This window comes from Akebia trifoliata, chromosome 6 (genome assembly GCF_017979445.1).
Source record: "Akebia trifoliata isolate Shusen 1 chromosome 6, ASM1797944v1, whole genome shotgun sequence".
Lineage (NCBI taxonomy): Eukaryota > Viridiplantae > Streptophyta > Magnoliopsida > Ranunculales > Lardizabalaceae > Akebia > Akebia trifoliata.
This window is the reverse complement of record NC_141380.1, coordinates 5,439,794-5,464,552: the sequence shown is the minus strand read 5'-3', so window position 1 is coordinate 5,464,552 and position 24,759 is coordinate 5,439,794. Positions and strand designations below refer to the sequence as shown.

The 24,759-nt window shown below is 34.4% G+C and overlaps 4 protein-coding genes across 4 annotated transcripts; all 4 read left to right on the top strand.

Moving 5' to 3' along the window:
- The first annotated feature begins 2,921 nt into the window (after window positions 1–2,921).
- Window positions 2,922–6,950, top strand: LOC147399840 (transcription factor GTE6-like). The gene is made up of 8 exons (XM_086445361.1): window positions 2,922–3,334; window positions 3,948–4,166; window positions 4,646–4,723; window positions 5,013–5,237; window positions 5,344–5,442; window positions 5,671–5,729; window positions 6,332–6,482; window positions 6,587–6,950. The coding sequence occupies exons 1-8, from the start codon at window positions 3,188–3,190 to the stop codon at window positions 6,752–6,754; spliced, it is 1,146 nt and encodes a 381-aa protein (XP_086301487.1). The 5' UTR covers window positions 2,922–3,187; the 3' UTR covers window positions 6,755–6,950.
- A 1,938-nt stretch (window positions 6,951–8,888) lies between these two features.
- LOC147399839 (POLAR LOCALIZATION DURING ASYMMETRIC DIVISION AND protein) lies at window positions 8,889–13,441 on the top strand. Its single transcript, XM_086445360.1, has 4 exons — window positions 8,889–9,659; window positions 11,077–11,540; window positions 12,523–12,820; window positions 13,036–13,441. The coding sequence occupies exons 1-4, from the start codon at window positions 9,095–9,097 to the stop codon at window positions 13,206–13,208; spliced, it is 1,500 nt and encodes a 499-aa protein (XP_086301486.1). The 5' UTR covers window positions 8,889–9,094; the 3' UTR covers window positions 13,209–13,441.
- Window positions 13,442–16,092: 2,651 nt separating this feature from the next.
- On the top strand, window positions 16,093–17,542 carry LOC147399838 (uncharacterized). Its single transcript, XM_086445359.1, has one exon. The coding sequence runs from the start codon at window positions 16,419–16,421 to the stop codon at window positions 17,373–17,375; it is 957 nt and encodes a 318-aa protein (XP_086301485.1). The 5' UTR covers window positions 16,093–16,418; the 3' UTR covers window positions 17,376–17,542.
- A 4,152-nt stretch (window positions 17,543–21,694) lies between these two features.
- LOC147399837 (uncharacterized) lies at window positions 21,695–22,481 on the top strand. The gene is made up of 3 exons (XM_086446620.1): window positions 21,695–21,886; window positions 21,976–22,154; window positions 22,266–22,481. Exons 1-3 carry the CDS (start codon window positions 21,814–21,816, stop codon window positions 22,284–22,286), a joined length of 273 nt encoding a protein of 90 aa, XP_086302746.1. The 5' UTR covers window positions 21,695–21,813; the 3' UTR covers window positions 22,287–22,481.
- The last annotated feature ends 2,278 nt before the right edge of the window (window positions 22,482–24,759 follow it).

Below are 24,759 nucleotides of genomic sequence, written 5' to 3'. Positions count from 1 at the left end.
CACGTGGACTATGCCATTGGTCCAAATGACAACTCAGCCCTCCTGCTTGTGGTTTAGATTGGGTTTGAAAAAAAAAAAAAAAAAATCCCAAAAAAGTATTTTGTGGAGCCAAATCTTAATATTGAACTCTTAGATTTAAAATTAAAATATAATGGTGAACAAATCTCTTTTTTTAATTCTGTTTTTTGGGAGTTCATAAAATTTCATGTTCTGTATATATGTGGCACCAGATGATATATTTGGATGCCACGTTGACATGTGGTCCATAGAGATAGATGGTCTTTTGGTCCATATAACCTCATCTCTCTCTCTCTCTCTCTCTTTATATATATATGGGGGCGTTCAAGGGCCAACTTTTTAGCAAACTTTTTGGCAAAACATTTTTCAAAAACATAGGTTAGAGGTTTTGGAATGGGCTGATTTTTGGTGAGGATGATCTCTACGGTGAGGAGATCATCATCACCAAAAATCAGCCCATTTCAAAACTTTCTAACCCCATAAAAAACAGTTTATAAAAATGGACGGTCCACGATTTTTCAAGTTGTAAACATGGGTTAGAAGTTTTGGAATGGGCTGATTTTTGGTGAGGATGATCTCCTCACTGTAGAGATCATCCTCACCAAAAATGTTTTGCCAAAAAGTTTGCTAAAAAGTTGGCCTTTGAACGCCACCCTATATATATATATATATATATATATATATATATATATATATTGTAACGTAGTTGCATAAGAGAAGATAATTTTTTTTTGTTTTTGTTTTAAATATATAGGGAAAGGTTTTTGGCTTTGATGTTAATCATGGTTTTTAAACTCGTTCGAGACTGAGACGTATCGTCTGAGTTAACTCGGTATCAGAGCTAAACGAGATCAATTCACAAAGTCATTTTCTGATCGAGTTTTACGTTTTACGTTCAATTTTTTAACTTATCTCACGAGACGTCTCAAACGTATCGAAAAACTCATCTAAGACGATTAGGTATCGAAGCTAAACGAGATGCAATATCGAGTTTAAAAACCATGATGTCAAATCCTTGTATTTATATTAGAGTTGCCCATGTCGTACATTCTCTTTGGGTTAAGAGGTCAACGAGGAAAAACAATAAAATTAGGGATATTCTTAAAAGCGGGAGAAGAATAAAAAGCAATCTTGAGATGCTTATTATTATTATTATTAAGATGAGAGGGAACAACCGTTTACCGTTGTTGGAATGCATTAAGGGGTAGTTGAGGAAAGATCTTGATAGTGTCCATGCTTGAGATGGATGGATGTGGCATCCCACAGTTGTAGAATCTCGCGAGATATGTTAGATGATCCGGACAATATTTTGAATATGAGTCTGATTTTGTATATTTTAATTGAAATAATTATTTTAATTGAAATAATTATTTCATTTTTGAATTGAAATAAAATATGATTTTGTGATCAAACATCTTCTCATCTATGCTACTTTATAAAAAAAAATATTTCAATATAAAATATATATGAATAAATAGTTGTACCTTAGTTAAATGGTTTATCTCATCGGAGACAAGACAAGACTTAAAATCAACTTTTGATATTCTTGAAAATGTGAGAGGAGAAAATGAAATAAAGTGAAGAGTTGTGCTCGAGACTCATAGGGGTTAATCCAAACTCTTAATAGTGGGGAGATGAGATTAATTGGAATAATATATTTACTATTCTTTGAAAATAAAGTTTAACTAACTTTATTAAACATAGAAAAGTTCATTAGTATATTATGACTTAGATTCTTTTATTATTAATCTAAAATTTCAAATCCAGTCTAGATTATTAGTTTTTATTTCTCTTGCTTATGCAATTACAGATTGTTATCTCGTTATTTTTTGTTTAGCGAGTGAAATAAGATTTTGATGATGATGATGATTGATTTCCCCATAATCGATTATAAAATGTGCGTTCCAGCATAAGGAAGATAGCTCACAAGATACACGTTACGATTCATGGTGATTTTGTACACAAATGAAACAAGAACACTTGGAGAATCCATTCCTTATTCTTCTTCTTCTTCTACTTTCTAGTTCACACATCTACAAACAATACCTAATCTTGTCCGAGATAATAAGATGTTTTGTTCAACTCGATTCATCTTGGTATTGTTCATGAATGAGACGAAAATCAAAAATGAAAATGATTTGGTGAATGTTTGAAAGAGTCGTGCTGGAGTGACGTTAAAATTTACATTGGTTCACACATTGCTGTGATGTGGACATCAGCATTTTCCTAGTTGCATAAGTTGATATACTCTCTTTCAAGGGGAAAAAATTTTGAAACGGGTAGGCTGCTTCCCGCTTCAAAGTTTTGAAAGAACCCTCTCCATCAGATTACCCGTGGCATTTTCTAAATGTGTTTCAAAATTTGTCAAAATGTAAAAGTGTGAAATAAATTCAAAATGTTAACTTGTCTCGCAATTAGAGGGGTCCTTCAAAATTTTGAAGCGGCTAGTCCATTGCAAAGTTGAATTCATTATATGAGATTAAATATAAAGGGAAATATTTTCCTTACTAAGATGGTAAGATTTTAAGCCTTACTATATTTCGCTCAAATGGATTACCACATCAATAATGGCTTCTTTGAAAAATTTAAATTCATTTTTTTTTAATTAAATTTTTATTTGAACTTGATCCAAGGCTTTGAAAAAGGATGGCTACGGAAGTTCCACATATCTCTCAAATTTAAAATTAGAATTTTAACGATGAAAAATAAATTTTATTTTCAAGGTTCATAGAATTTTGTCCTCTACAACCTTAAAACGTCGGATCATGGTTTTTTTTATTTATTTTTATGCCACAATTCTAAATGATCCATACTAATTTTCTTAATTTTTAATTGGGGTGTAATAAGTAAAAGTTAGAGTGGGAATAGCAGCTCCATATGCTATAAGGTACTCGCATCAAAATCGTTCCGCCGCAACGCTCGCACAGATACACGGTTACAGTACACATGCGTCCTTGTTAAAATTCAGTAATTTTTTTCTCACTCCGAAACCCTAACTTTAAACCCCCTTTCTCCAATCCGTCAATCTAACCGACCGGATTCCGGCCAAAATATGCGAAATCCGTTATCTATAGAACTAGGGTTCCGGTGAGACCTTATCTGACCAATCATAGTTGAAAGCAGTCGTGTTCGATTCTCTTGTGTGGGTTAATTGAGGGAAGTGAAACCGATGGATTTACAGATTCTAGGAACAGCTCCTGTTAATGGAAATCTTCCAGAGATTTGTAATGTTGGAGCTGAAATGATGGAAGACGAGGCCGAGGAAGTGGAGGGGTTCAGGCACAGAGTGGATGAAATGGTCGCAAAGGTTGATGAGGTGAATACTTGATTACAATTCATACACTAATCGATTTTTGATTTAGGGTTTTGGTTTGAAAATCATATTGGATCGATCTTACTTATTACTCGTGTCAAATTAGATCATAAAATAGTGTCAAACTCATAGTCTTAGATATTAAATTAGAATAAAAAAATTATTATTAAAAGTAGTATCTATGCTGATGGATCCTTTTGAATCATATATAGATTCTTTATTCAAATTGATTATTAGAATTTTAGCTGTTATTAGTTCTACTAGCTCAAACCCAGACCCCTACTTGATTCTAGTCTGCAACATTTGAAGGGTTTTTTGGTAATTTCAATCGCCCCCATGATTGCGTTTCTTAGATGTCGAGAGACCCAATCAAGTGGGTTTGTGTTGCTTATAGCTTTCTAGTTGTACTAAAGTTATCAGATTGGGTTTAGTTGTAAGCTTTCACCATTGGGTTTTTCCTTACTTTCATAAATGGGTGAATTTTGTATTTTATTATAGTTGTACATCTGTAAGAAGATTGAATTTATGTTTTAGTTTGATTGAAGTTGAAAACTTTCAAAATGTGATTTTTTCCTTAATATCTAAAATGGGTGAATTTTATAATTTTTATGTGCAGCTCGAGCAAAGAGTGAATGAGGTAGCACAATTTTACTCATCTTTGAGTAAAAAGCAGCTGAACAGTTCTAAAGGTAGTTCAATTGTGAAGGATAAAGATAAGGAGAAACAAATTGTAACCATTAAGAAGCAACAACAAGATGCAGCAGCGAAGAGGGAAGCATCTAGTGGAAAGAGAATGCAAGAGCTCATGCGTCAGTTTGGAACAATATTGCGCCAAGTAATTGCTACAAACACTATTCTCTGTAATTATTGGTTATATATTTGTATTTTTTTTTTTTTCATAATATAATTGCTTTGACATATTTTTCGAAATTGACCATGAAACATATTTGTTTTGCAGTTTTCGTTCTTTTCGGTAGTTGTTAGGAAGATAATCAATCGCCCATGTTTCATTTAAAAATCCATGACGCACCATTTGATTGTTTGTTCAATTTTGAAATGTATAACTTCAGCTTTATGTGTAAAAAATTGAAATCTAACTTTTATGAAGTGGATTGAGGTTGTGAGGAAAGATTTGAAGTCACTCGTCTTGATAGAATATATAGGTCTAGACAGGGTTGTATGGGGAAAAATTGGATTCATGTTGCTGACCCTAAATTGTGGGAGAGGTGTAGACCATGTTGTTGATCTATTTTTTCTCATTAACAATGTATGGGTTGATTTTCCTTATGTATTCTTTCTTTCTCTACCTTCCAGATCACACAACACAAGTGGGCTTGGCCCTTTATGGAACCTGTAGATATTGAAGCTCTTGGTGTACCTGATTATTATGAGGTAATGTTCCCTGTTGCTTTCTGAGCATTCTCCAAATGTATATATCCTTCATGGTTATTAATATAAGTTTGGAGAATGCATAATGGGTCTAACACTGATTAGTTTTGTTTAGTTTTTCAGATTTCAAGTATGCCTATTTATTATATATAAGGTTTAAACGTTATGTGACTTATGAATTTAATGCATAGTTGTGTGAAGTCATTTCTGGAAGCATTTTAGTTGATGATGTGATCCTTTAAAAAAAAAATTAGTTTAGGCGATTGATTAATTTGCAGATGGTCTGTATTAGGTTATTGGCAAGCCCATGGATTTCAGTACAATAAAGAATCGAATGGAAGCAAAGGAGAGCAATGGATATAAGAATGTCCGAGAAATATGTGCCGATGTGAGGTTGGTTTTCAAGAATGCAATGACATATAATGACGAGAGACATGATATTCATGTCATGGCCAAAACCTTGTTAGCAAAATTCGAGGAAAAGTGGCTGCAACTTTTGCCCAAAGTTATTGAAGAGGTAAAATTGAATGACTTTCTAGAACTTCATTAGGGGATGTATGATGCTGGACCATTTGATTTCATGATATAGGCACATGTGAACATTCAAGGCTGGTTGCTTGCAGGAAACCAAACGAAAAGAAGAGGAAGCAGAGGCACATATGGATATGCAGCTCGCTCAAGAGGCTGCTAATGCAAAAATGACTAGAGATATAAGTAATGAGGTATGTTAAATAGTTTCAGAATCTTTCTGCAAAGCAGTACACCTTGAATGGCACTTAGTTTTTTAACATTACATGATGATCCCCTTATATGACCTTGAACTGGTCCAATATCCTGTTGGTCAATGCCTTTGAACCACTACAACTTCATTAATTTTCCTCACTGTAGGGTGGTGGTGGGTATGTGATGAGGGATGTGCATTGACAAAATTAACCTCCGTTTGTTTTCAGCTTTACGAGGTTGATATGCATTTGGATGAACTCAGAGAGATGGTGGTTAAAAAATGCAGGTTTGTGCTATAAATCTGATTCAGATAGTGTACATTTTAAACTTTGTATTCCTTTTGAGAAGCTGATTAGGTTAATCTATTCTTCCTCGGCTCTGACTACGTTTTATACGATCCTTGTTGAATGATTTATAATTTTATTAAATATTCCATTCCGTCTCATTCTTTTTTAGTGTGTTGGATACATTGACCAACTGGCCATGAAGGTGTATCCTTCTTATGTTGTTGTGCCAATATTTTCATATTTTGAACAACTATACAATTGCAAGGATGAGTATTCAGTTTTCTGATATGAAATTGACACCTATAATGCCTGTATTAGTTTATTATGAGCGTTGGCACACAAAAACATGATATTTGTGTCTGTCATGTAAAACATTGCAAGGGTGGAAATCTCAAGTCAGTAGCAATTGAGATTTTTGATATGCATGTATGTGAGAAAACTAAATAGTTCATGTTAATTTCCTATTTGCACGAACAGTTTGGGATGCTGGATCTACATTTTCGGCTAATGAAGCATTTATATGGGTTTCATATGTCATTCATTCCGGCTGCTTTCTTCTTGTTTAAACTAAAGGCCATCTCTGGAAACGATTTTGTTTTAGGAAAATGTCTATAGAAGAGAAAAGACAGCTTGGTTCAGGCCTCAGCCGTCTGTCTCCTCAAGATCTCACCAAAGCACTCGAAATTATTGCTCAAAAGAATTCAAGCTTCCAAGCCACTGCTGAAGAGGTTGATGTTGACATGAATGCACAGGTCATTTTTAATACACCCCCAACAATTCTTTCCGAATAATTCTAAGTAACCTCTGCTCCTTGCAAATTTTATTTGGTTATGACATGGGAATGTTGCCAATGCAGAGTGAATCTACACTTTGGAGATTGAAGTTCTTTGTGAAGGAAGCATTGGAAGCTGAGGGCAAGAATTCTGCAAGCAAAGGGGGCAACGAGAACTCCAAGCGGAAGAAGGAAATATGTGACGCCCTTGCCAAAACTGCCAAGAAACGAAGAAAAAATCTCTCTTCATGATCGGAAACTGTTGTACCAATGTCTAGCCTTGTAAAGTAATGTTAAACTGATTATATAGATTAACAATTTTCACTGTGCTGTATATTTTTGTTGTATTAAGAAGACCTCAGTTGTAATTTGTGTTGAAATTTAAGCCCAAAACAGTGGGATTGTCATTTAGATGATTGACAATAAGTTTAATCTAAATTCTAAACTTGATGAGTTTTGTCTTGTTTGATACAAAATGGCTTGGACAAATCGATTCTGAGTTTTAAAACTGTGTTCTTTCATGCAAATTGGGTTTTTGCAACCAGATAATAGGTACAAATTTTGGTCTTTCCCTCTTGAACGCTTACCACCGTCACCATAAGCTTCCCCTTTCTTTCTCCCACCCCACTATTGCCAGATAGAGCACTTTCGAATTTTATCCAATTCAAAGCTCCTGTGCAAAACAATAACCCTAATGTACTTAAAATGATGCTGTTATGTCACTTACTGAAATAACACAAGTGTAATGGGAGCATGGTTTTAAAACTTGTTTTCGATATGTTCATGTTGTCTCATTCAACAATGATAAAAATTAACTGTGGTTTTAAATGTTGTCCAATAGTTGGTGGACGCTATTGAGATGTATTGGACGAGTCGTCTCAATCTCGAACGAGATTTAAAATCATGAATGGGAATGCATGCGTTTATCAAGTAATGCCATTACATTTTTTTTTTTTTAATACTTTTTTTTTATTATTTAAATTATGGCCACTAGTCTTTCTAAGAAAGAAAAAGGTAATAGAAAATCTATAAAATAAAATATAACAGTGGGTCTGATACCAGTTACAGTGGAGTTGTCCACATTTATCTAATTTTATTATTATTTTTCTTCACTCCTTCAATTTTATTATCTTTTCTCTTCTCCTTCACTTTTTTCAATAATATCCCTCTAATTTTATAATATTTTATATTTTACCCCATTTTCAATGATACTCTTGTTACTATACTATCTTTTTTATTTGACCCCTTTAACCCCAAAGAGCCGTACTGTAGGCATGGACAAACTTTACTTTATATAATAAAATACAATGTAAGATCTCTTTCAAGTACAATTTTATGAGATTATAAAGATTGAGACCAATGAATGGACTTTCTGTTCAATTTTATTGTCTTTACTCTCATCTTCCATTTTCAATAATATCTATGTAATTTTACAATCTTCCCTCTTTAACCCCAAAGAGGATACTCGTGACATAGGCACATGCTAACTCTAGTCTATATAATAAAATAAAATTGTGGACCCCATAGTCTTTACACCCCCACAAAATTGTAGTTTGTGGTTGAATTATTGTATTTTCTCTCATCCCCATCCCTTTTCAATGATATCCGTCTAAGTTTATTATCTTTCCTTTTCTTTTAGTATGGTACAAAAGGCAAGTGGTAGATGAGGCAGATACATATCACTATATTGTTCTTGGTGAAAATAAGATTATTATAGTAAATATTTTAATTAAAATTTTATTATATTTAAAGAAAAATTACAATGATAACTGTTAGACCTCAAAGAGAGTTTTCTAATTTTAATCGTTGAGGAACTAAATCTAAAATCTACATCCCCTTTAATGTTTCATGCAAAAGAGTTAAATCTCCATACAAGTTATCTACCAAAATTTGAAATAAACAACCCAAAATTGCCAATTGCCAGGCATTTAATCAACTATGCTGACAAGGTTTTGATACAAATTCTGAAATATACTAACTTAGGGTCTTAAGCATTTGGTTTTGGTTTGAATTTTAGAATTTGATTTGTATTCGGAATCTATTGGTATATTTGGATCCAATTATAAAAGTGATAAAAAGATAGCACAGAATCTATAGTTTGCAATTTTAGATTTAATTTAATTTAATTTAATTTAATTTTTTTTTTTTTTGCATACCTAATATTTTTGTACTCTGAAGTCTGAAATTAATTTAAAAAAAATAATGAGCTAATTTTAGATTGTGGATTTCAAAATCAGTTTCTAAGAAGCGATCTTTCCTTAATGGGGAACCATTTTAATATGGTGGTCCCGAGAAGTACTGAATAAGTCGAAGGAAGCGGGAAAATTAAAAAGAGAAGAAAGAGAGAAAAAGACAGAAATTTGTACTATTTCCAAGTTTCCACATCTGCATGCAACTGCGACAAATCCGTAGGCTTCTCTGTCATCTCTCTCTCTCTCTCTTTCTCTCCAAAGTTCAAAAACTTTCAAACAAACAAATCGCTTAAGTTTCTACTTTGAATCCAAAGTTGCATCAGCGACAGTGCGAGAGATCTCTATTTAATTTCTTGAACTTAAATTTTCAAGAAAACCCTAGCTTTCATTTGGGTTTAAAATGTGGCAATTTGTGGTAGCTGCAGCAGTAGCAGGAACTGGATTCTTCGCGAGACGCCTCTTCAGCAATGGAGATCTCTACAAGAGTGAACGATCTGAGAAATTTAAGTTAAAGGAGGAAGAAAATGCGTTTGAGGTCGAAAGAGAAAAACAAGAAGAAAAAGAACCTTTTTATCCAGTGAAACCTGAAGTTTCGATCTCCTCCATAGTTCACTCTTCTTTGATTCCTAGTGAATCTGATGAAATATGTGATTCTTGGAGTTCTGAGAAACAAGAAAAGAGTATCTTCAGATTTTCGAGTTTGGATCGCTGTCAAAGAAGTGAATCTCGATTGGGTAACAACGGTTTGCGAAAGAAATTGGGGCTAAGAGGAAATGTGGATGGTTTTAGGAGAAGAGTTGGAGTTGGGGTTAGGGTTGAGAAAATTGGGCAAGAATCGGACTTTATGAATGGTGATGAGGTAGTGGTAACACAGAGGAAGAAGGGAAGGAGATTTTTAGTTTGCTTGAAGAGGAGAAGGACAAGCAAGAATGGATTTGGGAAATGCGAATCATGTTCATCGAAGGGTAAATTTTACTTTTTGTGGAATTTCGAACTCGGAATTATTGTTGAAGATGTGTTTAATTGCTTTTTTTCAATTCCTATGTTTCATTTTATGCTTAAAATTATTTTGATCAATTTTAACTTAGGCTATTTGAAAGTGATTTCTTTAGTTTATTTAGAGTTATTGATTGGTCTCGAAGTCGATCTCTACTCAATTTTTGCAAATTTGATCATTACCACTGAGATATGAGGCAGGCATTGAAAGGGGGTCGAGTTACGTCTTGATCTGTATCATGGTGAGTTAGTGACAAAGATCTCCGAATTCTTTTATAAGAAAAATCACGAATTTAATAGTTGTCGATTAAATGACTTGTGAAAAAAATCTTGATTAATCAATGATTTAATTGGCGATTTTTTTGAAAAAGATCACAGATTAAATTTATTTTTTTAGTAGTTTTTAAGTTTTATTTTATCATTTAATATATGAAATATATATTTTCTTACATTTTCATAATTAAAAAAAATTATTTTTATTTTTTTAATTTATCCAATGTTTTTCCAATTTTATCAACTTTTGCTAACATTTTCTGAAGCCTTATCTTGCGGAATTATTCCTGAACCCCGACTTTATCACTATAATCTGTAACTTTATGTGGTTGGATGGTGTCAGATATTGCATGCATGAATCACATTGTTACATGCCAATCTTGTGGCATATGGTGCTAATATGTGGCCTTGCAATGCTGTGGTATACTTGAGCTATGATTTTTTGTTTATTATGTTGTTTAAACCCCCACAACCGTAACTTTACATGGATATCTTGTTTTTTGGCTATCTATTTAACCTTTGATGGTGTTTTAACTCATATTATTTGGTGCTTGTGTTCATCTGCTATGTATTTGACTTAGATTAAAAATTGGAATTAACAATAAGACATGTTAGTGATTAACTGCATTAGGCTAGGCTTGCTACTGATGCGAGGTGTATATCCTCGGTATCAGTAACAAAGAGGATAGCAACACACAAGGACATGTTCGCATTGTCTCAGTTACTTAATGGACATGTTTTTATATTTCGAACATTGGCAATGATCCTTTTTACCACATAGGTTGCGTGGGCTTGAACCAGGTTCAGGCGTCTGTGGTGATTAGCTATGTAGAAGCATCCTGGCATTGCCTTCTTGGTCTATATTAGTCACAGTTCCACCTCGAGGTCATTGTATTTTTGTCACTAAGCATGGATGTGTACTGCTCTCTTCATCGTACAAAATCTCTTAAGAGTACTTTCAAACTCCAAGAGTAATTCTTGTTTCTGTGTTGTTGAGGCTCTGTCTTTGTTATTTTTGGTTAGTCTTCTTTATATTGAATAAATTGTTTCATCTATTGAGTTTTAGCTTGATATGCATAACATGATGTTCCCCAATGGATGACTTTTTTCTAGGTAGTTCATTTCTCAGTAGGGGACTCGGTGTCGGGATTATGTACATGATATCTGCAGGGAAAGCCGAAATCAACAAGCTGAACGCAGCTGTAGATGAAACCACAAAAGTTGTTCATGACTTAAAATCTGAGCTTCACAAAAGAAAATTGTCCCGTGATCTGAAGGACTCTAGTTGTAAAAATGGAGTAGATATATGCCCTAAGGAAACCGTGGGAAAAGATAAGCATCCACTAATCGCTGAGTCAGACATAGAGTATGCAAACCCAGATGACTGCAGAATATTGGGTCTCCCATTAACTGATGATGGCGAGTGTGCCAGTAGTGTTCTTACTGAAGAGCCAGAGCTGGAGGTGTTGGAAATCGATCGGCTTGAAGCAGAACTTGAGTCCGAATTGCAAAAAATTTCTTGTGGCACCTCAGAAGAACCTTATGGTCTTAAAGGAAGAATATCGGATTTGGGTGAGGTGAGCTTTCTACTATAAGATTCTCCTTTCTATGAGCTAACTTGTTAGGAAAAAAAACATACATACATCTATTGCTTATAACTTCAATTCAGCCTATAAAATTGAGGTAGAGTTTTGTGCAGCTTATTACAAAGAAGGGTAGCCTTTGTATCAGCTTCTGGTATGAAGGTTGTGTCCTTGACACTCTGAAGATCTACACTTAGGCACTGCATCATTTTAAATCTGGGTTGCCCAATTCGCTATTAAGGTACTGAACCGCCAACTGTTTGGAACCAAACCAGTTCGTGTACGGTTTGCTATGGTTTCGTGAAATGTAGTGAACCAAACAAGCTCTGTCATTTTACCTTAATTTTTTAACATCCCCTCCGTATGTTAATATTTGAGATATGCCCCAAAATTTTTTATCTGATAGCATGCTCCTGTGACCATCTTTATTAATAGACTGATGATAAATGACCAAGTAACCTCATCTTCAACTTGTAAATTGAAATAGTCAGATTTTTTTCTTCCCAAAATCTGTCATCTTCAATCTCTTTTTTACCTTATTTATCACTTCAACCTTCGAATGCCCTCATCTCCGTCTAACCCTACGAACAGGGTTCATTCTTGAATGGCGAACCACTAACCATGAACCCATGAATCAGGTAACATAGCTTTAGATCATGTAGTGGGGGAGAGAACTCATGGGTGGGCCATACAAATATTGTGCAAATTGTCTATTCTAACAGTTGGTTCAAAGAGCAAAAACAAGCTTTCACTCCAATGGTCAGTACAGGGTGGTTCAATTCTCAAAGTCAAGGCAGTAATTTTTTACATCATGATATCTTTAGATCATCCTATTTTTACGTCGATTAAATGGGCCATTACCATAGAGGGTGAAGAAAATTCCGTGCTTTCCTTGGACTCCAAACAAGTCTTATATTTCTGATGTTTGGCAACGATGGTTTCCACTTAATGACTCTGAATTTTTTTGCTGTCTTAGGTTAACCCTGAACATCTTGTAGATGTCGCAAACACTGAACTTTCGGCTAATGGGCCACCAGGCCTACATGAATTGTTGGGTATAGATTCCATCTCTATCCAATCTCATGGAGTGTCGCCATTCGAGCTGGATTGGAAGCTATGTCATTTGCTCATAGAACAACAGGAAAGTCAGATTGGGGAGCTAGAATCAAAACTGGATTCAGCCCAAACCAAACTACATGAGAAAGAAGCAGAACTTCAAGCACTGAAAGAATGTGTTCGTCACTTCAGGGAATTCTCTCTGGAAACTGCATCAGGTATGATTTCCTACCTCAAGGATATATGCTGTCATTTCGAATTTTGATTAGCTGTTATGGGTTCGAATCTATGCGCTATTGTAGAGTAAACCAAGATTACTAGAGTCCTTGATGACTGCACTGTCGATGGTTGCTCAAGTTTTATTCCAAAGGACCTTTTTCTTTTATCTCACCGAGGTACTGGTTTTCGCTAATGCATTGTTTCCATTTCTCAGATAATGAAACTGAAGAAGCCGAAGGATTGAATGTGGAACAACAGATGAACAGTTACGCAAACTCATCGCTTGTTGATGGTTGTAGCAAGAGTTTGCTCACTGGACAGAAATTGGTGGTTGGGATGAAAAGATCGATGGAGTTTGAATCGTTTGATTGTCATATAATGCAGTAGTCTCTGCACGTGGTTGGAATGCATTTCAAGGACTGGTCCTTGAGTTCCGTCAGATTTTGTGTCTGTGACGAGTATCAAATCAACATATTTTTCATTTCTTTCCATTGATATAAATCTAGGGGAGCTGTGGACCATGTGATAAAATGATTGTAACCATCTGATCTATATCTACTCTTGATGGATATCTCTGCTTTATAAAATTGCCCTCCATAGTATTTAACTTACACAAGCCATTTGGAGGTGAGCCTAGGCCTATTTTAGGGAAAAAGGCCATTCTTTTGATTTCTTATGAGCTTGGTTTTTCCAGATATTTATCTGGTTCTAATTTTTTTTTTTTTTTGGTAATTAGAACCAGATAAAGATAGAGAGCTGCTATTGGCACCCCTAACTTTTACTTATTACACCCCAATTAAATAAAAATAAATAAATTGATGGATGAGACTAAGTAAAAGTTGGGGTGCCAATAGAAACTCTCTTTTTCTCTATTACTTTTTTATTTGTTTGATTTAGAGTTTTATGAGCCTAAGCCTAAGCCTAATAATAGTAAGCAACTGTTGAAGTTGTTTGAATGTGATATAGTACTTTGTAATGTTGAAGTAATAACCCGAACTCAACTTTTTTAATCTTTGAATTTAATCTTTAATTAGTGGTTGAAATAATTTAAGAAAGTGGGATGTGATAGGTAAAAGTTGGGTTGCTAATAGCAGCTGTCTAAATATATAGCTTGCTTTCAGCTTTCAAGTGGTGGTAGGAATTGTTCCACACCCACATCCCTCATCACCTTTTTATTTCCTAAAAAAATCTGACGCACTTTTAGGCTCCTTAATGTTTATATATTATGGTCAATTCCCATATATAATGTCAATCAATACTCAATGACCCCAAGACCTAGAAAAAAAGCAAAGTGTTCCGCCACTTTTTTATTTTATTTTTTTATTTGGCAATCCTCCAACTTTATCCTAATTTTATAAAGGGTTTGTTAACGTATGGCACACATTAGGGTGCAATAACTACACCTTGCAATTAGGCATCCGAAGGTATTTTGGTTATCTTTTTCTAAGGGTATTTTCAATACAAAATCAAATTTTCTAAATGTATTTATTGCATTTTAATGTGTGCCCTAATGTAAGCAAGACCTTTTTATAAATTCAATTGTCGGTATTTATTATTGGGACAGTTGTAAATGTTGATATTCCTCGAATTTCGTATTTGCACGGTTAGGATCATGTGTTTTCTCATTAGTCATTTTCACAAGTCATCGAAACCCGACCTTAAATCAAAATCTAATTTGATTAATCATTTCTAAGTGCTACATTATAATTTTGTTAAATGATTGCAATCTTAATTTTTTTTAATTTGTATTTTTGGGTAACCTTCATTCATGCTTGCTTAAAGTAGTTCATATGAAATTGTTGAAAATCATAAACAAGTTGAATTTTGATAAGTATGTAGGCCCTTAAGGGCTAATGCAAAAGTTCATTAAAAAGGTAGAATGTGTGGCATTTGGGTGAATCTTACTTTTTTTTGTTTTATGACTTTCAGTCTCAAATGATACAACGTTGTGATGGAGGAATTTCTAAGGATCTGTAAGATTTTTGTGGAGTGGGCCTACTTAGATGTATTTTTATTATTAAAATAATTTCTAAAAGGTTGGGAATTCTATGTGGGTTCAACCCTTATTGGAACTTAAACCAAATCACAAATCAATATAAAGTCTTTGCAATATGGTTTGCATTGGCATTTGACTAGTCCTCTTCTTTAGAATTTAGATCATTATATATTTATTTCTCACCAATTCTTAATTTTTTTTATATAAAATATTATAGCTGTACTTCTTACTCAAATGTATTTGAATTATATGTGTACTGTGTACACAAGCTAATCTTCGTGGATTATTTCTATCTACTCCTAGGAATTGGGTTTATTCTAGAATGATGAACCACAAATTCAAATTCGAACCACACAAATTCACGAATTAAGGAACATTGGTTAAAATAATCACTAAAAGTTTGAGATTTCTCTGTGAAAAATCTAATACGTTCTATTAAATCTTAAGGGAGTGCCTCAATGGTAATTTCGGATTCAATAAGCAGTGAGAGTCCGTAGGTTGTGAGTTCGATACCCAATATGAACAGTATTTCATAGGGGCCACTCGTGAGGGCGCCCCCTCATTTACCTGGTCCATGTGATCTATAAGCATTGCACATGCCCAGGGGAGGGACCCATATGCCTTGTCTCCAATCCTGGCTCTTCTAATCCTGGTAGCATAAGTTTGGACACCCCCATCGTAATAAAAAAAAAATTACACAAATTATAGAATTGTTTTATTAAAATAATTAAAATAATGCTTGCACTTTTGTCTCTCCCTCTCTAAGAATTTGAATTTTTTTTTTTAAATAAATAAATTTCACTTCAAATTTGGAGAAATTTTAAGAGCACTCTCTAATTGGAAAAATGAGGGTTCAGGATTGTGAGAGAAAATTCAATTCAACTCTTTTAGTATCAAATGAAACAGCTTAGAAGTTAAGTGGAGGACTTTCTAAGGATTTGTTAGGTTGATTAAAGATTCATTGGAAAGAATCCCTACGAAAATCCCTTAATCTCAACCGTCATTTAAGGCTTCAAATTTTCTTGATAAAATTAAAAATAGCCAAAATTTAATTTAATGATTAGATGGGTCCACACGTTATGGTTGTCAGATTGTCATCTCAAAACTTTTGATAACTGTCCAATCATGATATAAAGTAAAAGTGTCCTACCCAGTTAACGTGTTGCCATTCACACTGTATCTTTCCTCTTTTAAGGGACCTAAAAGGATAAACACTTCGACGGTGCCCAATCAAATTGAGGACTAATCCCCTCCCATCCAACCTCTTGTCGGACACTATGTGTCCAACATCGTTCTACATTTGAGAAATCAAGGTAAATCTACAGTAGTCCTCGCGAGAGAAGCAGAACCTTAAAATCTCTAAATTGGAAAATTAAAAAAAAAAAAAAAAAATTGGAGCTGATTCACCCATACGTGTGCAAGATAGCAGCAGAACCACCACCCAAAAAGAAAAAAGAAGAAAAATCTCTCTGCGACTGTGTAGGTTTGTTGGCGTTAATTTACAGAGACTCTGAAAGAGAATAAACAGAGAGAAGAAAGCGAAACCCTTTCTTCAACATCAGTTCTTCCTAACTGTTTCTTTTGGAATTTTTTGTTGCAAGATGAGAGTTTTCTCGAAACCCATCTCGAGTCCAAGTAGAGTAGAAAAGTTTCCACCGCCATTAATGAGGTTTTTGAGAAATAGTGGAGGGAGTAGAAGCAGGGGAAGGTCTCGTTCGAGCCCAATGTTTATTCGAAAGAGAATCGAAGCAGCAAATGAAATCCAAGAACCATCTTCGCCGAAGGTTACATGTATGGGCCAAGTTCGAGTAAAAAAATCGAAGAAAACAATCGCAAAAACCGCTCGAACTACACCCAAAAGTCGATGCTTGTGGATTCGAAGGGATCTATTTTGCAACAATTTCGATGAAAAACAGAAGCCTAGGAAGAATCAATCCTTTTGGAGAAGATGGTTTGTGTTCTTTCAAGTGGGTTATCGAAGAAAAGTAGAAATCATGGAAAAAAGATCAAAAAGAGAAACAAAAAGAGAAGAAACAGAGCAAGACGAAGATACAGAAGTAGAAGAAGAACAACAACAAAGGGTTAATGTTTTTGTTTCATCTTCTCCACCAAAGAATGCTTTATTGCTGATGAGATGCAGATCCGAACCTCACCGAGCTTCGTCTCTCGCTGGTCGATTCTGGGGTTCTTCATCTACAATTGATTTTGCAGAGCAAGACAAAACAGAGCAGAAAAGCAAAGATAAAGAGAACCCCAAATTCAAAAATGACTCCTTTTTCAGAGATTCGTCGAAAGACTTGAGAACAGATACAGAAATCGAGGAAAAGTTGGAGTTTTGCGAAGGACTTGATACCTCGAGCAATGAAAAAATTACCAAAATTACTAAAATTGAGGACAACAAGTGGAGTACTGGAGAATTTGAAGGAAGTCCTATTCGTCCTCTAAGACTAACGAGGTGCAAGTCCGTACCGGTGATAAGAGCGGAGAAGTTCGATCCAGAGAGCTGTTTCTGGAAGAAAAGGTTGGGTTTTGTTGATATCTCCACCACACGTTTTTAACTGATTCTGATTTTTTTTTTTTTTTTTTGCTATTTTAATACACTTCTTCCAAGCATCTGAACTCTGAGCTGAAACGCCAGCTTTCATTAACTTTTTTTTTTTTTTTTAGTTTCTTAGCGAGTAGACGAGAGAATCTTTAAGCTCAAATAGTAAAAGTTTTTCATGGCCGTACAGACTGTATGATGAAACATGATATGGGGATTTGTATTAAATCTATTTTGATAATCTATGAACAACTGTATTTAACTATTTATTATTGTTTGTTTGGTGTTACATAAGTACATCTTTTGACTCTTTTTTTTCTTTATCAGGGTTTTTTGTAAGGCTTCCTCTCTTTCTCTCTCTCTCTCTCTCTCTCTCTCTCTCTCTCTCACTTTCTTCTTTTAAATTTTTTTTTTATAGATCTCCATTGTTACGTATGGGTTGCCCTCTGTTTCTTATTTAATTTAGTGAACTAATATGAGATCACTTAAAGAGATATTGAATCCAAAAAGGGAAATTTCCCAAAACGTGATCAACTTTTGATGAAATTTTCATTTTGGCCCACTATTCATTTTATTAAGATACATTTTTGCAGGTTTCAAATGATTATCTCACAGACTCGTTATTTTTAGCGAAATTGTCACTTGAAAAACTAGCAAGATTGTGATTCACTCTTGAAAATAAACGTTCATGAATAAAATGTTATAAGAAACCAAGATTGAAAAACCATGCTTTATAAGGCTGCAATTTTTAAAAATATAGATCTAAAGGTATAAGATTAGTTGAGTCCATTTTTTAAAACATTGCTCAAGCAAAGACATTTCGAAATATCATTGAAAAATATCTAAAATACATTTCTACGAAGAAACCATCTCCTTCACTTGACATTGACCCTTCCACATTTTGGGAAACTTCTAAGTTTTAAACTGAAGGCATGCCCCTTGACCTAAGTCTTTCTTTTCAATTAAAGAAAAAAGAATTAAAATATCATAATTTTTCTTTTCAAAATCAGTCATTTTCAACCTCTTCGAGAGGAGGAGGAGGACGAGGATGGTGATTTTTCATTATTTTATAAGAGAAGATAAAGGTCAAGGTATATATATATATATATATCATTAATTTTAAAATAAAAAGGAATCTCAAACATCTACTAAAATGTGTATCATAGAGAGAAAATTATTTTTATAAAAAAATTAGGTATTTAATGAAATAATACTTCAAAAAATTTATATTTTCTATTGATTTATAATGATGGGTGCAGGTAGTAGTGTTAAATGGCCATGATGTACATTTTAACAAGATCTCACTCTAAAAGCCTTGGGGGAGAGGACAGACCTCATCAGGCATATTTGATATTGGAACACACCACATGAACTGCCCTCCCAACGAATGCGTGAATGACATCGATGTAGGACACTATTCAGAGACAATATTAACAATATGATACACGTGTTAGGACTCAACTAAAAACATGATGTAATGCTCTACCAACTTCACTCAAAGCATTAATTGCTCTAGTTACTAATTAGTAATAATTCCTCACCCCAAGTGATTTCTTGAGTAGAAACATAGGGTCTGTAAAAGGGAGTATACCCTCAAGAAAAGGAGATAGAAGACACATAGATGACACTCCACACCACAAAGTATGGAAAACATAGACAAGCAAAACATGAAGGACTACAACTTGAGCTTCCTTCTTTCATGATTCTTACCCAATTCTCTTACTGCAAATGCTCGGCTAAATTATGTCCTTCAAGCTCTACTTACTCTCTCCCTCTAAACATTATCTTCATTCCTTTTACAATGGGACCCAACTATCAAATTTAGGTGGTGTACCTAAGTCACCTCTCTTAGACCAATTTCACTTTGTATCTCTACCAACTGTCGTTATATAGAGTTAGAGTTCTCCAAAAAAGCTTTAATGCACTCAGGCTCTGGCTTTCTACTTCGAAATTTTCTGGAGAGAAAAAGTGCAAGAGGCAAAAGAAGAGAGTGGATTTTTCTCTCTCTACTTGTTGACGGTAAAAAACGATGGCAGTTGTGACACATATTATAGCTGAATTTGTAGACACTAATTTTTGCTAGTACGGTTGGAGTGAAGATCTCTTGAATAGGCAAAAGGACTCTCTACAACAAAATGCCTAGTAGCGATGCCTCACAGATACGCCTATTTGCAACGGAGTTGCTCTTAACATCCCCGCATCCCACTTGACATCCAATTGACGACTTTATTCACGGTAGCTCACTCAATCTCTAGGACAATCCGTCTGCAATGGTTTATTAGGAAATCTGCTCATTTTCGAAGGGGACCAATATTTGTATTCAATCTGATTTTGATTAAACATGTGTGTTTTAATTATTTAAAAAAATAAAATGATTTGGGAGTTATTTGGTTTTTCGAAAATCTTGAAATTCAATACTACCAAATTATGGAACGAGTGGGTCTTGATGTTGGCCATAACTTAACACAAAAAATTTGGTAAAGGAATTAGTCTATACTCCTTGTCTTACTCTGTATTTGTACTCCAAATTATGGGGTACATATCAATATCATGTTAGAAGATTCAACCATAAATTGAATCGTTCATACCTTGGAGCCAACTTCACAAACCTATACTTTCAGTCAACTAATTAAAGAATCTCGACGTTTGATTTGTACTGATATTTTAGATCAACTTTTCTTTGTACAGTAAGTAATGTTAGAACAGACTTTTATTTTATATGAGTTGGGAGTAAGAACACATAGTATAAGCCAATTCTTGGAAAAATGACCATGTGTAATAAATATGTTGCTAATGATTTTCTGACTCGAAAATTTTCAGTCTTTCTGTATTTGGCTGACGTGGCAAGGGCACAAAACAATTGATCTTTTACTTGTGTATCCCAAAGAAAAAGATCATGGTTCTGTGCTCTTGCCACATCAGCCGAGTAGAGACCGAATGAAAATTTTCAAGTCAGAAAATGATGACTCTAAATATATATATATACATATCAGGTTTTAGTTCCAAATGATTGTGAAGTTGTGTAATTTTAAAAAATGTAGGGGGACCAGAGGCTGTCTTGGGCTCACACTAGCAAACTTGTGTTATATATTGGGGTTACAATTCGGGCTGCTTGAGAGTTAGCCCAAGCCCAACTTGAGCCAAAATTTTAAGAACTAGTCCAACAGTACAAGTCATTCTTCAAACTATTGTATGATATGTTCACCATTTACCTCATCCAAACAAACTCCAGAGGTTGGTCGATTTTATATAGGATTCTAATCTAAAAGGATTGATGGAAAATGGGTCTCAACCTCTTTTTAGTTAAATTCTTTGGGCTTGAACCCATAGCCAAAGCTCAATGCAACTTTGGGGTCATAGGTTCAAGTTCAGCTTACAAAACAAAACAAAACAAAAACAAAAAAGAACAAAAAACACACATTTAACTACTAATTAAGGCGTCTCGTTCGTATAGAATAGGAATGGTGTCTACGTGGGATGTCTTGGTTGGAGTTTAAAACATATCGGGTTCCTAACGAAGTCATTTTCTAATTTGCACGCAACCCTATGTGTGCCACGTAGACACCTTATGTTGCTATAGGAACGGGACACCGCTCTAGATTGTGACTCTTCAACTTTTGGTTACATCTTCTTTTCTTCCTTATTTTTTCCTGATAAAATTTTAATTTTCAATTCCCCTTATTTAGTTTAGTAATATAGATTCTTAAAAGGTTTTTCATTTGATCATCAACAAAGCCTTATCCATAGATTTGGATTCGATTGAAAGAATTCTTCAATCAATTTGTCTAAAGTCATGTATGCTATTAATTTAAATGTGTTTATTATGTCTACTCTCATTATCTGAATCCCCATGTACCACAAATTTCTTTCAAATTATATTATATATATGTAAATAATTGAAACCTAAAGCCCTATTCTGTTGGATGTAAACCATCCATTCGATGACAATAATAACTTCAGCCTCACAATTGGTAGGGGACCTGAAGGCTTTAAAGCCTTTCTAGGTTTGAGTCTTAGTCACTCAAATTATATCAAAGCTGACCATGACAGAGAGAAAGAGAGAGAGACCATCCCATTATAACACAGCTGTTCATGGTGTGCACAGCTAGACATGTTTAGAACTTAAGATATGAAGCATTTGGTCTTAAAATCAAAATTTATTGAGCTGTAAATGGATTGGGCCTAGTATGCCCCACCCACATCAGTAGTACACACATGCGTTTGTTCTCCACACACACAACAAAATGGTTAGCTTTGGTGTTGTGCGGCTCCTGCCTTGAGTACATAAATGCCCAACACATTGGCTTTATGCCACCTTGCAACTACTTTCTGTGCCAATGGGGATGGTTTAATTGCCAAAAGCCGAAAAACTAAATCGTATGTGACACATTGCTCATAAGACTCACTACTCACCAAGCAACAATAAGAACTGCCAAGGAAGAGTCGGGAACGAAATGGAGCTCAAATCTAGCATCACTATGGTCTTTCTTCTTATCCTCATTCTAGCCCCGCCGATGTTATCCCAAGGTTTGCACCTATGAAACATAAATCATTTGTTAGTATAATTTATTCATATATGAATGTAGTTATCATGCAATAGTTGTGATTTTCCTTAGGAGGATTACATGTGGACTCAAACGATGATGTCTATGAGATCGACTATAGAGGTCCGCAGACCCACTCTTCCATTCCACCGCCAGATCAATCAAGTGGTGGTGGCCCGTCTGTTAATCATGAAGTTGTTGCCACCCATCCCAAATTCAAGGGACCAAGAGTTCATCGTGTAGGAGGAGTTGTAAGATACATGCTATATATATATGGGTGAATTTGTTTAGTTTTTAGTTTGAATTTTGGAGGAGGGGTTTGTGTTTATTGACTATTCTTTGTTTTATTGGTTTGTTTTCAGGGAAAAACTATTCAAGGATAGAGAGGAGCAGGTTACTTTAATTAGAATTAGATGTTGGGATTATTGTAATTTAAGTCCACCCCTTTTAAAATTAAATAGGTAAGGAGATGTATAAGATATAAGACTATAAAGGGTTAACCTAGTATTTCTTAAACTGTGGTATTTGTATTTTGTTCTTTGTTGTGTAAATGAGGATGATGAATGTGTTCTTTGTAAGTTTGAAAAAGTATTGTTGATCCAAATAACGTTTGTTTTAAGAAAGTAGTCGTGATAACCTAACTCCCCCACATGGCATATTAAAAAAGTACTCTCCTAACATGGCATGTACTAGAACCATAGACTTTATGCCTTGGGATACTCAACTGCACATCCCCATAAATCTATGCAGTTGTGTTTTCCAATGAAAGATAATATATGGTTCTAGCACATCCCACGTTAAGAGAGTATTTTAAATATGCCACGTGGGGGTGTCAGATTATCATTACTCTTAAGAAAATGAGAGGAGGGGATGTCCGCTTTAGAGATACAATTATTAGAAGAGTAATGATTTTCTGACTCTCCCACATGGCATACTCAAAATGCTCACCTGATGTGGCATGTGTTAGAACCATAAATTTTCCTCAAGATACCCAATTGCACATTTATGAAGGATGTTCAGGTGTGTATCCCAAGGCAAAAAAAATCATGATTCTAGAACATGTCACATCAGGAGAGTATTTTAGGTATGCCACATGGGAAAGTTAGATTATCACGACTCTTATTAGAATTACTATTGATAATCCATGTGGGCCTCGTAACTTTTGGAGGTTTTGGTGTTTGATTGTCAATATGACAATCCATGTGGGCCCCATAACTTTTTCAAGATTTGAAGTCTTAAATTAAGTTTTGTGGGCGGAGAATGTGCGGGCAAGATAGAGAAAATTTATCTCTTATTGCTTATGTCATTTGCACCACATGTCAAACCGGTGTTGGATTGTGAGCAAAGAACCATTTTTTTTTCCTTGTATCTGGGAGATAACAATCTATGATTCTCTGAACATTGTCGCATAAGTGCAATGTTCAAGGAAGTCAATTTTGAAAAACTCTTAATAATAATGATGAGATCTACTTGTCCTTTTATATATATATAAAGGAATGCTAACGTTCAAGACCTCATGAAGATGTTAATATTCTTCAACATTTTTTTTTCTAGTAATACTTTTACTAATTTTTTTATTTAGTGAAAAAGGTAAGGGTATATTAGTTTTTTACATAATAAATATTTATTTATTTAATTAATACTTGTCTCTTTCATAATAAATATTAAGGATATTTAATCTTTAAAATTAAATGCCTTGTTGCAATAAATGATTTGACGATTAATACACACAAGTATTTATTGTGTAAAAGACTACCATATTCTTATTTATTTATTTTTTTCACTAAAAGACAGAATGAATAAGGGTGTTATTAAAAAAAATAAAATGTTAGGAGAATGTTAACGTCCTCATAAGATCTTGGACATTAGCATTCCCCATATATATATATATAATTAACTTGATAATAACGGGAATTGAATTCGTGTCAATATTATCATCATCCAAAAACTTTATGAGCTATGCTAGCTAACAAATTTTTTGGTGCCGTCACCAAGTAAGCTTGTTTTTAATTTGATTGGTAACTCGATGCTAATGGGAATTGAACCCAGGTTAACGGTATCATCGCCCAAACACTTCATGTTGGGAAGTATTGTTGTTTTTAAAAATTAGTGTATCGACACTATTTTTCAATTAAGAAGGTTGTTGCTTCAAGATCCTTAGAGAACCTAAGAACTTTTATATTTATATTTAGGGCTCTAATAATTGGTACATCTCTTCTGTTATAATGAATGCGACTATGCACACATTTTAATTTTGATCTTAACCCAATGTTCACATTTTCTTTGTTACTTGCTTCCATATCTTTCCTAACCAATTTTAGTTCAATAGAATCATAAAGATACTAATAAGAATAATGATTTTCTAGCTAGAAAGTCTTCACTCGGTCAGTATTCGACTGACGTGGCAGGAATACGAAACCATAGATCCTTTATGGGGCTATGTAGTTGTGTATCCCGAGGAAGAAGATCTATGATTTTGTATCTATGCCACATCAATCGAGTGAAGACTTTCTAATTAGAAAATCAGCACTCTATTAATAAACCTCAAACGACTGACAGGCAATAGAAATACAATTTTCTTAGAAAGTACACATTCCTAGAGATCAATTTCAACTTGCATCCTTAGGTAAAATCCTCCCATCTCAGTCATGTTTTGGATGGAGAGGCTCAACCCTCATTTGAGGTTAGAGGTTCCCTTCAGGTTAGGATCCGTTGACTCCTAAGAATGACTCATGAAAAAAAAAAACATGATCCCAACCCTTTAAACACAAGATCCAATGATTGAGATTTATGAGTATCTTGATAACATAAATCTCGGAGATACTTATCCCTAAGATAAATCTCAACCTTTGGATG

Coding starts and splice junctions, on each gene's coding strand:
- LOC147399840 (XM_086445361.1), top strand. CDS start 3,188: ATGGATTTACAGATTCTAGGAACAGCTCCTGTTAATGGAAATCTTCCA. Junction 5,238..5,343: donor TGCCCAAAGTTATTGAAGAG/GTAAAATTGAAT, acceptor GGTTGCTTGCAG/GAAACCAAACGAAAAGAAGA. Junction 6,483..6,586: donor ATGTTGACATGAATGCACAG/GTCATTTTTAAT, acceptor TTGCCAATGCAG/AGTGAATCTACACTTTGGAG.
- LOC147399839 (XM_086445360.1), top strand. CDS start 9,095: ATGTGGCAATTTGTGGTAGCTGCAGCAGTAGCAGGAACTGGATTCTTC. Junction 9,660..11,076: donor CGAATCATGTTCATCGAAGG/GTAAATTTTACT, acceptor ACTTTTTTCTAG/GTAGTTCATTTCTCAGTAGG. Junction 11,541..12,522: donor GAATATCGGATTTGGGTGAG/GTGAGCTTTCTA, acceptor TTGCTGTCTTAG/GTTAACCCTGAACATCTTGT.
- LOC147399838 (XM_086445359.1), top strand. CDS start 16,419: ATGAGAGTTTTCTCGAAACCCATCTCGAGTCCAAGTAGAGTAGAAAAG.
- LOC147399837 (XM_086446620.1), top strand. CDS start 21,814: ATGGAGCTCAAATCTAGCATCACTATGGTCTTTCTTCTTATCCTCATT. Junction 21,887..21,975: donor CCCGCCGATGTTATCCCAAG/GTTTGCACCTAT, acceptor GATTTTCCTTAG/GAGGATTACATGTGGACTCA. Junction 22,155..22,265: donor TTCATCGTGTAGGAGGAGTT/GTAAGATACATG, acceptor GTTTGTTTTCAG/GGAAAAACTATTCAAGGATA.